This window comes from Olea europaea, chromosome 6 (genome assembly GCF_002742605.1).
Source record: "Olea europaea var. sylvestris chromosome 6, O_europaea_v1, whole genome shotgun sequence".
Classification (NCBI taxonomy): domain Eukaryota; kingdom Viridiplantae; phylum Streptophyta; class Magnoliopsida; order Lamiales; family Oleaceae; genus Olea; species Olea europaea.
In genome coordinates, this window is record NC_036242.1 from 9,265,559 (window position 1) to 9,278,258 (window position 12,700).

Genomic DNA, 12,700 nt, shown 5'->3' on the forward strand with positions numbered 1-12,700 from the left:
AACAAGTATTCTTTGTGTGTCATCTCTTTATGCATGGTTGAGAAAACCCTAGACCTTAGAATATATCGTCAAAATATAGGGTTCGTATAATTAATTGAAAGACATGAAATAATTTGCCACGTAGCATAACTCATTGTCCTCGATTTGTTTTGAGTTATCATGTAGATCACTTAAGATGTTATAAAAGGAAGAAACCTGAAAATTTAACATATAAGTGCCTAAAATGATTAATCCCTTGTTCGATTCATCCAAAAAAGTTCATCTAAATTTAAGTAAACGTTTATTATTACATTTAATCACTTTTTATGGAATTCATAGCTTTCCAATTACACGTCCCATATGCTTTTATCAAAATATACTAAAAATTTAAATCAAATAGGGGGTAAATTATTTTGATAAATTTAATATTTTCGGTTGTGCACTTCCGCTGGTTGCTTGAAATTGAAAACAAGATATAAATTAACTTTAACAATAATTCACCAGGAAAAAAAAATAAAATTATAAAATTGTTGCTTCCTTCCATATATTAGAATTGTTATTAACTTCTGAAAGAAAACATTGGCCTATAAATTAGCGCAGACTCACATTGCGTTTCTCATCCAATATTGAAACAAAATTTCCTCTACTTGAGAAAAATGGCTCACTTCAAGAGTTTATTTCTTCTCAGTCTTCTTTTTGCTGCAGTTATTCTCATCTCTTCCAAGGCTTCTGCTCGTAAGGAGCCCGGTGTTGCCCAAACTCGTGAGTATCCTTCACCAATCTCTCTCTCTCTCTCTCTTAAATGTTGCATGTTGCAACTTACAACTGCATATAAACAAGACTAATCTAAATGAATATTAATATGCCTTGTCATGTACTAAAATATATGAATTTGGGTGATATCTTATTATAACACTGATGCATCTCAATTGGGTAACTTTGAAGAGGGTGGCACGCAAGTGGACGACTGGCATGGAGGTGGAGGCGGATGGCATGGAGGTGGCGGAGGTGGGTGGCACGGTGGCGGCGGCGGCGGTGGATGGCATGGTGGAGGCGGAGGTGGATGGCATGGTGGTGGCGGAGGTGGTGGATGGCATGGTGGAGGCGGAGGTGGATGGCATGGTGGCTGCCATTATCCACACTGCAAAGAGGGTGCCGGAGGCGATGAGACTCATCAAGCCCAGACAGAGACTAATTCAGGAGATAAACACATGCCCTAAAAACCAAGATACAGACAAAAACCTTACTCAAACACTGGCCTCATTGTTAAATAATTTCCTACTTCATAGTGGGGATATTGATGTGTTGAATGCAAAATTAATCCTTTATGTATTTTGTGTGTTTACGACTCAATAAGGCATTTACAGCTAGTGTGTGCTAAGCTCATCCCTAGTTATTCCTGGTTTGATTTGCTGATTCTCAATACTGCAGGTGTCATGTCGTTTGCTTCATGCAAACAGTTCAATAATAGAATAAAAAGTCGTTTTGTACTTTAATAAGGCATTTATTTATTTTTATTGTAGCTTTCTTTGTGCAAGAAATATTATTTCAGCTTTGACTTTCTCTTGAGCTCGTTCCATCTTGTCGGAAAAAAATTCCCACCAGATACGCAGTGGAAGTAGCCAAAACGAAAGTATCGAAAATGAACTCGAAAGATAAAAAACACGAATTAAATGTGGTTTGACAAACATATGACGATCACATGAGAAGAAGGTAACAAATGATGGATTTAGAATTATTTTCCATACTTTTAGTTAATCAGTAACTGAGTCATTATACTATAATTTCGTAACATATTTTCCTATAAAGTTAAAACAATCTTGAAATTCAAAATACAGCAACAACAGTAACGAACTCATATAATATATCTTGATAGTAAGAAATACAGTAACAACAGTAACAAACTCAACTAAGCAATCACTAAAGCTGAGGTTAAAATCTGTTATTATGTCCCCTCAAGATTGGGATCTCAATAAATCGTGCATGAGGAAGGGGTCTCGTGCCTGAGTTGGCTGAGGACACATAAGCAACACGTAGAGCACCACTTTGAACTTGATCCTGCTAGAATCAAAAATCAAAGGCAACATGCTTCATTCTTGAATGGAAAATCGAGTTAGAACGTAGTTGATTGGCACCAATATTGTCACAATAAATCCCGGTGGCAGGAGGATATTTAACTCAAAGATCTAATAAGAGATAGCAAATCCAGTCGAGTTTGATAGCAGTATTGGCAGCATAATGATGTTTAGCTTCAGTTGTTGATCGGATGACAATTCTTTGCTTTTAGAACTTCGTGACATCAAAATTCGACCAAGACAAAAGGCATATGCACCAATGGATGAAAAAGCATCTTTATCGCCAGTCCAATTAGCATTAAAGAAGGTATGTAAACTAAAAGAGGAATCATGGTATAGTTGAAATTTATCATGAAGAGTGCCAGACAAGTATCGTACGAGCTGCTTAACACATGTCCAGCCTTTAGTGGTTGGATGATGCATATGTTGGAAAAATGGTTTGGTTAAGCTTATTTTTGGCATAATTTTAGGTGGGACTTGTTGGTTCAATTTGGAATATCAAAGTTGATTCGTGTTCTCCTCTGTGAGAACATCGTAACAAATATTTACTTGCCAAAAATGATAAACGAGTGAATGAGAAATTTGAGTAAGAATAAACAGATTCAATATAGTTGTTAGAAACCTAATATTCATTTGATATTTTAGAAATGATAACCGAATCAACCAATATGGATGTGACACAAACTATAGCTACTGAAAATCAAGCTGTAGACTTTGCTGTAGCTCAAGGGTCCAGTTCTATTGTGGCTCAGAATGTGGTTAAATTGTCAAGTCATGCTATGAGTTTAACTATGGCTCTAACAATTGACCATAAATTTATTGTTCCAATTGATCATGGAGAAAAATCGAAGAAATTCAGCGAATTAAATTTTAAGAGGTGTCAACAATAAATGTTATTTTGCCTTGCCAACTTGAATTTTGTGAGATTTTTGATTGAGACTACTCCACAACTGAAAGAGGGTAAGGGATATGTTCAAGCAATCAGTGCACTTGATACTTGGAATTATTCGAAATTTTTTGTCGAAAATTATATCATGAATAGCCTGACAGATTTACTATATAATGTGTATAGTACGATGAAAACTGAAAAAGATTTATGGGAGTCTTTGGGCCGTAAGTATAAAATTGAGGATGTCGATGCTAAAAAGTTCATTGTCGATAGATTCTTAGATTATAAAAAGGTGGATTCAAATTAAACATCAAGCACCTACGGTGGGGTCGAATCTGTTTTAAGAAAACTGTTTATACACAGGTCTTGGGTTGCAGATTTATAGTATTTTTAGCTTACATTATATTTGTACAGTTTTCATTTTTTTTACGTTCTCGCTGCAATAAATAAAGTTCATATTAATCTATATTATTATAACAACATATATTATGAGAGTTTATTGACAGCGAAAGAAATGTTGGATTGTGTATTCAAATGTTATTGAATACTGCCAATCATAGTACGATACACATTAGGATTTGATAAACAAGAGCACAAGGTTAGCATAATCGGTGGACTAGTTGGCAAAGGATTAAGAACCGACTTCGATTCTTGTATGTAGGTTTGATCGAGAATTTCTTAGGTATAATATTGTTGAGAGAGCAACAAGCCATATTTATTAGGAACAATTTTGACACACAGAAAGTAATTCAGTAAGCCAAAATCTTTAAGAGAGAACCTTTAAGCACAGACAATCACAAATTTATTGGCCATGGCTACACTATCGATTATAAAAATTAAACACGTAGACGAGGAGATAAATAATGAGATCAGCATCAGTAAATATAAAACGACAAAAACCAGTATGGGAATTCTTAAAGTCAAAATGAAGTGGAAAGGTCCGGAACCCATGATAACATACCTGAGGGCCATAAATGGCTTTGTGGAGTTTACAAACATAAGATAGATTATTTGAATTGATAAAATCATGCTTATGAGTCATATAGAGATATCGAGAGAATGACTTTAAAGGAATGTATCGTTCACATCAAGCTCATGTAATGACCAACCATGACTAACCTCTATTCTAATAATAATACGGACAATAGTCGATTTAAGTTAAATGTGTCGTGTAATCAATGCCAGGACGTTGATGAAAGTCAGCTACCAAGTGAGCTTGGAATTTGTCAACAGAGCCATTAGATTTACATTTAGTTTGAAAAATCCACTTTCAGCCAACAAGATTTTTGTTAGAATTAGGTGGAACTAGCTTCAATGTTCCATTTCAAACGAGAGCATCATACTCTTTAAATATAGCTTGATGCTATTTAACATCCTCTAGAACTTGAGTTATAGTAGTGTTTTCAAGATCACGGAATAGGGATACTTGGATACGAAGGTTCATTTTTGTAAGAGGCTTATAGATATTATTTTTGGCCACTAGTAATCATGCTATGAGTAGACGGGAGGTTTATGGGTAGATAAAGGGGTGCAGGTGACGTCAGGAAATTGTTAGTGAACTATAGATGTGGAAGTAAAGCTGAGAGGAAGAGAATGTGTTACGTGTTGACACTTGGCTGATCCACTGGGCCCATGACCCACTTCTTTCGAACCATGTGGCATTTTATCTGAGGCCCCCTGCCAGACGTGGCCCAAGTGCTGACGCCAAAGCTAATATGCCGAGGTGACCTTGTAGTTGAGGTCCTGAGGCTCTAAGTAGCACTCCTTCCCAGAGATCCGATCTTACACAAGAATTCTTCCTGATTGATTGATGGGATATTCATTATAGAGTGCAAATGTCTTGTTTTGTCAATATAGTGACAGAGCCGCCAATTAATAAATGTGTAGTAGGCTAGGAAGTCAAATGTAATACTTATAATTTGACACGTAAACTTACGAGATGAGACCACGTGTACTCCCAATCAAGGGCCATGATCTAAGATGTAATACTATAAATACTCCTCCATGTATCTCTCACAAGAGTAATACAAGATTTAACACAAGAACAAATACAACATTCTTTACATTTTACTCTCCTGCAACATACATGAATTTATACTCGTATTCTACAAACATCGATTAGTAATTATTGTACAATCGTTATCCAAACATCTCATCGAATTCCGAACGTTCTCGTCCCGTGCCTTTGAGTCGCTCCCACGCCCCCTTTTGCTGTTATTTCTAGACCCTCCACGTGTCTTAACGTGTTGGATCAGGCTTACGTGTGCTCGGGTGGGTCCGGTATCCGTTGGCAATATATTCTAGAGTCAACAATATGAACCGAGAGAATGCTGGCAGGTTGTAACTTTAGATGGCGTATGGAGTGGTGGTACCACAGATGGCAACTTGACACAAACTAAATGGTAATGGTTTGCAGTTGAGGCGAGGAGCTTGATTAGATAGATGAGTGAAGGTAACATAGGCTTGAACAGCTTTACCTAATGAAAGACATAGATTTTAGATGTTGAAGGATCGAGACAATAGTTTGCAACATGAGTTAAAGAGAACCCTAGGAAGACACAAGGTTTAGAGCAGGAGTTAAGCTTGTGGGATATATATGGTAGTAGCTAGAGGTAACATAGACAGCCTAAAAATTGTAGTTTGGTGTAATTAGGACTCGTCTTCAATATTTTTTCATAAGGTGAAGAGCGGTGTAATGTCAATGTTAGCATGCTACTAATTAAGTAAATGATAATAGCAAAAGCATGAGACCAATAAGCTAGAGGGAGTGAAGAATGAGTTAATAGTGCAAAATCGCCATTTTTACAACGTGAAGGTGTCATCTTTCAGCGAGGCCATTGTGTTCCAAGCATGGGGCACTGTGGTTAAATGAGTTACTCTATAATTGATAGGAAATGATTAAAAGAGATATATTCATCACCATAGTCTGAATATAAGGTTTTTATATGGCTATCAAAATGTTTTTTCTATAATAGCTTCAAACCAAATAAAATATATTTCATGTCAAATTTGTTAGATAGAAAATAATCTGATATATCATACATAATGATTAATAAAGATAACATAGTACTTAAAGCGCTAATGTGGCCAGAGTACGGAAAGGATACGCGTTAATGCAGTGTAGTTTGATTGGTAGGATTAGCAATGGCTAGAAAGTAAAGATGCTCAGATCAGGTTGGTAGCAACAATGCTTCAAAGTTACGTAATTTTTCGTGAAGTTCTTCCAAGGTGATAGGGGCAGAGACTTGTCTTCTAGTCAAAGTCATGAAAAACTAAATGTATGAATGAGGAGGTATTTTCTATACAAATGTGAAGAATAAAACAGAAACCCTAACGGTCTCCATACATTGAAATACCACATCTGTTAATTTGTACAAAACCACGAAGTCATCAGGTTAAGATGACCATACTTCTGATATTAAAAGTGTCGATACTATCATCTACAACTAGTAAGTCAGCTATCTAATTTTCTTCATTACAGATACTAAAAATTGTATCATTGTCGAAGGAAAGTAAGCGCCTAATATGTTTCAAGTAACCTCAATAGACCACGAACCTCACAAAGAACCACAACAAAAGAATAAGCCTCTATCCATAAGTTCGAAAGTCCAAGTCGATGAGCAAAAAGAATCACAACGATCTGCAACTCAACCTCGAGTATAGTATAGGACAGACACCATAGAATGAGAAGAAAACACAAGTGCATTGTCCAGACTAATCCTGGATGGTACCCCACCACTAGTAAAATCATCCATGATGCATCCATCGGTGTTGATTTTATAGGATCCGACGGACGAATCATGCCAGGAAACTAGAATATATAAAAGAAGTAGGTGGGGTGGGTGGGTGAAAGAAATATCAAATAAAGGGATGATATCCAAGTCCTTCATCAACGTACAAATCAGAATAAACGGCCCGTGTAAAAAAGGGAGAGAGTTAGAAAGACCTGCCAAATGATCATCTGAGGCTCTATAGCAATATCTTAGTACTTCACATTATTTTTTTGTAGTTCATAAGAACCAAATGATAAGCAAAGGAATGGTAATGCTAATGTGGCCGAACAAACTGGCCTGAGAACCGTCGATCTGGAAGAGATATCAAAAGTCCTCATCTTGACGAAGCGGTTAAACTTGATAAATTTCACTGCCTAGGAATAGGTGCGAAATGGCCTCAATCACTAACCAACATTGACATTGGGACGCTAGATGATATTCAAATCGTTGCTGACTCACAACATCAATTGAGAGTGGGCAACGGAAAATAAACATTTACTAAAATTCCTAACGAATGCACAACAAATGCAATAGAAATGGAAAAATGAAAAGCGAGCTAGAAATAAAAAATATAAATTAAACGTAGTTTGAAAAACTGCTGAAGATCACAGGAGAAGAAGGTTTTATTAGTTATGAAAACCACAGTATAACATTTTGTGAGGATATGGTTCACCTAACCCCACCCAATGTTGTGACTTGATGGTAGTGAGGTTGACACAATAAGGTCTTCCCACGTTTTGGCAAAGACATGGTCTTTCCTTCCTTCCCCTTCATATGTACTCTCTACCATTTCAAAAGAAGGAGGAGCTCTCGGTCTCTTTTTCTCCCAGCAGAAGTGAGCTCTCGGTTTTAGCTTAAGGTGGTGGTTCTTTGCCGGATTTTTTCCCCTCTCTCTTGGAAGGTGATTTGCAAGTCATGGAGGCTGTTCCTGAGCCTGAAAAACACCCATAAATCGAAGAAGAAGCTGCTGAAACGAAGAAGAAGAAGCTGGACAGATTTCGGCCAAATAAAGGGGTTGTATTCTTCCGGTTTTATTTTCTTGTTTTTGCCTTGAATCTTGTTTGTTGATTGTTGTTTTGGTTGATTGAACTCCTAGGATCCCCAACAAACTGGTATCAGAGCTAGGAGGAGTGATATTAGTCCAAAATCGATCAAAAATCAGCAAGGAATCGCCATTACCATTTTTTAACCGAATCTGAAAAACTTGATTTCTAGCCAACCTATTGACTTTCTGGCGAAATGGACCATGGAACCATGACCAGTAGGAGGAGGCGCACCCTGTGGTGGGGCGTGTGACCGGCGGCGCGTGGTCGGACCTCCGGCGAGCTTTTTTCGGGCAGTTTACTTATTTTGACGTCCTGAATGCACTGATATCGTTTGTTTTTTGTTTCAGATTTTACAGAAAAAGTTGGACGATTTTGCCCCTACCTTGACGTCTACGGCAATTTGGTTCAGAAACTTGGTGGTATATTTACTGTTTGTCAACAGTAGTTTGGTAAGATTATTCCATACTCTCCGTTAGGTTAGGTTTGGTATCCTTATTGGTTTATGCATGGTTATTGCTTGGTTGCTTATTTGTGAATTCTGTTGATTGAATTCTTGTGATTAATTTGTAACCTGGAAGCATATTTACCTGCTTTATATACCTGTGTTTTGTGAACGGATTATTTCACTGTTGTGCTTCATTTCTAAAAATTGTTTTTTAAACTCGGTACTCAGTTTTATATTGATCATCTGGAAAAGAATTTTTCAAAACCTTTTTTGTTGTGTCCACGAGTACAGGCCACTCTTTTATAGAATCTATAATGGGTTTGAGGGTCGAATTATCGCAATTCGATGGAAAGGGGGATTACTCGCTATGAAAATAGAAAATGAGAGCCATTTTGGTCCAACAGAGAGTTGCTAAAGCTCTTGATGATCCCGCTACATTTTCTGATGAGTTAAAAGCTAAAACAACTGAAATTGAAGATATGAATGAAATTGCTTACAGTTATATAATTTTGCATTTATTTGACAATATTGTGAGACAAGTTGATAGTGCTAAAACTGCTAGAGCTTTGTGGATTGCTTTAGATGCCCTGTTCTTAACTAAAACTTTACCTAACAAAATATACCTGTTGGAGAAGTTGTTTAGTTTTAAGATGGACCCGGGGAAGGATGTCGAGGGAAATTTGAGTGACTTTAGCATAATTGTTAAGAGTCTAGCTCATAATGATAAAACATTTGATGATGAGGATTTAGCTGTCATATTGCTAAACTCTTTGCCCGAATCTTACAGAGAAATGAAAAATGCCATAAAGTATGGTAGGGACACTCTCACTCAAGCTATTGTTTCTGATGCTTTAAAATCAAGAGAACTTGAATTAAAAAGAGAGAACAGAATTCATTCTCGTGAAGAGAGTCTATTTGTTAGGGGAAGATCTGAAAAGAAAGAATTTAACTTCCATAACAAGAAGGGGAGAGGAAAATCTAAAATGAGATCCAAATCTAAAGATAAAAGCGGTAAGAAATGTTATCACTGTGGAAAGTTAGGACATTTCAAGAAAGACTGCTTTGATTGGAAAAGAAAACAAAAAGACCCGAACAATTCTGATGTTGATAATGCTGCTATTGCTACTGAATTTAATAGTTTGCATGTCATGAATGTGTTTGAAGAAGAATTTGACAAAAATTGGATTCTTGACACAGGGTGCACTTTCCATATGTGCCCTGATAGGTCTTGGTTTTATAACTACCCAACAATATATTGAACCAGTGTATGTATAGAAATTTGAGCTCATAGGGAAATGGAATTTGCAATATTAATTTGTACACATATTTTGCAGTTTTTCTTACAAGGAATAAGTTGCACAAGCTATTGAATTATATATACAAATGAAGATGATTGCATTACAACAAAATGTCTTAAATTGATAGGAGATAATGACAGGATTATGATGGCTTATCCGGTTCCCATTTTATATCAATATTTGTTTTTGAATCCATCCAATCTCACTTCCTCAAGTTATTGAATTATTACATTAATTGAACTACAACGTAATTTGACTAGTCTTATGTTTCAATCTGATTAGTAATCCTAATACATTGTTTTTGCTTCCACTTTGAATAATGCTCTTGCATATCTTCTGATTGTTTGTCCGAGGTGCCACATCGAACAAAGCTTCACAAAATGTCCCATATCTTTACATGTATCCTTCTTGAGTGTAAGATTCGGACATAGATATGGATTAGAGGGAATAGAATTGAGAGGGACAACATCTTTGATATTCAATGCGTATGTTATCCAATATGATGACCGATTACTAGTGATTCAACTTATACCATGGTTGATGCATATGCCACAGAAGTAACATATCAAATAAAAAAAATAATAATTAAAATGTGTGACAAATTTTTGGATGAAAAAATCTCTCTGAAAATCCATCGAGAAGAATATAAACATTTAGCCATAGTAAAATTGTGTTGTGTGCTAAATAATGAAGTGATAAGTTCAGCTTGTCACGCCATTACTTCTTGCATCTCAAATTTGTGATGTCGAGGCATTACGAGGATTCCCTTGCATGAAAGAGCTAAAAGTGGCCATTATTGTGAATAATATTATGAAATAATAACATTTACTTAAGGGAATCGCGTGCTGTTTTAAAATAAGTAAACTTAAATTGATACAAAAGATAGTAGAAACAAGTATTCTTCCTTTATCATGTCCTCATGGTTGAGCAAACCCTAGAGATGTTTGAATGGATCAATGAATTATAGATATAGCGAGTTGGTATGATGAATTGAAAAATATGCCAAAACAATGTCATGTTGCAAACAACAAGTTTACTTACTAATTAATAGTTCCAACCTTGTTTTTGAGTTGTCATGTTGATCTTCAAGGATTTAAGATGTTATGAAAAAAAGAAACTTGAAAATTGTATTATATTTGTGCCAAAAATAAATATATAATTGAAATGAGTTTGAGCATTTGAATTATTTTGACGTGTAACATACTTCAATACCTATATTACTCGCATAAACATGTTTATATAAAGAAATAAATGAAACATGATACAGCTGCATAGAATTAACTAATAATAAAACCAAATTAATTTAGTACATCGCTCTTGCGGAAATTAATTAAGAATGAGTTGCAACAATATTTCAAATAAAAGAAAAAATTATAATATGATTAATAAATTCAAAATTAATTAAGACACTTTATCCAATATATTCACAAGCAAAAATGTAACAATCAACGCCATAAAGCGTAAACCTCTAGATGAAGTGGTAACATGGAGAGAAGTTATTAATCGAAGCACATATACTAGTTTCGAAAGTTGAATCCTGGCGACATTAAAAAATTTAAATACACTATTTCAATTTTTCTAATAAGTAGCTTTAGAAATGGATTATTTCTATGATTGTTTGGCTGCTGCATCTGTGTTTAAAAAATATTAAAATTTTGAGTAATTGATTGAATGATTGATTACCAAGAAAAATAGTTAACTTAAAGCGTGCTAGAATTGTTATGTTTTGTCCGATTTTTGACCCTAGGATTAAAATAGATCTGCATTTCTAATATATATCTACTATCAGTGGCCTATAAATTATGGACAAAAACACTGAGCTTTTCATCCAAAGCATAATTTCCTCTACTTGAGAAAAATGGCTCCCTTCAAGACTTTATTTCTTCTCAGCTTTCTCTTCGCTGTAGTTCTTGTAATCTCTTCCAGAGCTTCGGCAGATAATGAGCCCGGAGTTGCCCAAACTCGTGAGTATTGTTTACCAATCTCTCTCTCTCTCTCTCTCTCTCTCATATTTTGTAGATTAGATAGAATCGTTCGTTGTTGAAGAAGAAACTGAAGTTATGATTTTTATTATAGTGTCTGTCCCGCATAACAATCATACTCTAAATGCACAATATGCCTTCCAAGTACTGTTCACGAAAAAAAAAGTACAAAATCTAAATCTATATATAGATTTTCTTCATAAGCAGTTACTGATGTTCCTTAATTGTACATTTTTGAAGAGGGTGGGGAGCAAGTGGACCGCCATGGAGGAGGCGGATGGCACGGCGGAGGGCATCACTGCCACTATCCGCACTGCAAAGAGGGTGTCCACGGGGATGAGACTCATCAAGCCGAGACAGAGACTGAGACTAAATCTGGAGAAACTGTGAGTACTAATACAAATGAAAATGGAGATGGACACAAACCGTACAAGCCCTACAAACCCAAACCAAAGCACTGCAAACATTGGCCACACTGTCGTTAATTTCCGACTTAAGTACGGATATTATGTCGAATATTGTAAAAGCAACTTTCTTCTTTAGCTTTATATATGTTGCGTGCTTTCAAGTCAATAAGGCATCTACTGCAAGTTTGTGCAAATTAGTGTTTGATATACTGGAGTCTCAATACTGTATGTCTTGTCTTTCACTTAATGCGAACGGTTTAATCCAATAAAAAGTTGTTTTTCATTTTTGATAAGGCATATTCTTATTCTTTTACTAAATGTTATTTGATTTTTCTCTTTCACTTGAACTCATGCCATCAAAAGGTATCAACTTGCTAGCTTTGCACCGTCCTTCATGGGCCACACTCGAATACAAAAGTTAGATTTGGCCGATCAAAAGGCTTAATACTATTTCATATATGTCAAGCATCAAGACACATGATCAAATCGAATGTGGATGGCATAATCCAACGTGTTAGAATGTTTTCATTACGAAAACAAGGCTAGTCATGATAAGATATAACGATGATGACGCTATTTATGTTACAATTTTAAGCAACAAACGAAAATTCTTTGTAAATAAGCATCGTTAAAGGTAACAAGAAGGATTATAAATACAATAATGGTTAAATATGTATGCTACTAAAAGCAATTTACAACAGCTAATTAAACTGCAAATCCTCATCTCTTCTAAACATGTAAGAGTAAGTTAAAATTGAATGAAAGAATTTTATGTGAAGTTCAAGATAATAACTCTTACTATATAT

The 12,700-nt window shown here is 35.6% G+C and overlaps 1 protein-coding gene across 1 annotated transcript; it reads left to right on the forward strand.

The window, feature by feature from the left end:
• The first annotated feature begins 11,317 nt into the window (after nt 1-11,317).
• LOC111395754 lies at nt 11,318-12,187 on the forward strand. Its single transcript, XM_023021888.1, has 2 exons — nt 11,318-11,469; nt 11,728-12,187. The coding sequence occupies exons 1-2, from the start codon at nt 11,364-11,366 to the stop codon at nt 11,970-11,972; spliced, it is 351 nt and encodes a 116-aa protein (XP_022877656.1). The 5' UTR covers nt 11,318-11,363; the 3' UTR covers nt 11,973-12,187.
• Nucleotides 12,188-12,700: the final 513 nt, after the last annotated feature.

Excerpts from the sequence above, each read along its gene's own strand:
- LOC111395754 (XM_023021888.1), top strand. The coding sequence starts at position 11,364 with ATGGCTCCCTTCAAGACTTTATTTCTTCTCAGCTTTCTCTTCGCTGTA. Across the intron at positions 11,470-11,727 it reads GCCCGGAGTTGCCCAAACTC|AGGGTGGGGAGCAAGTGGAC; the intron begins GTGAGTATTGTT and ends ACATTTTTGAAG.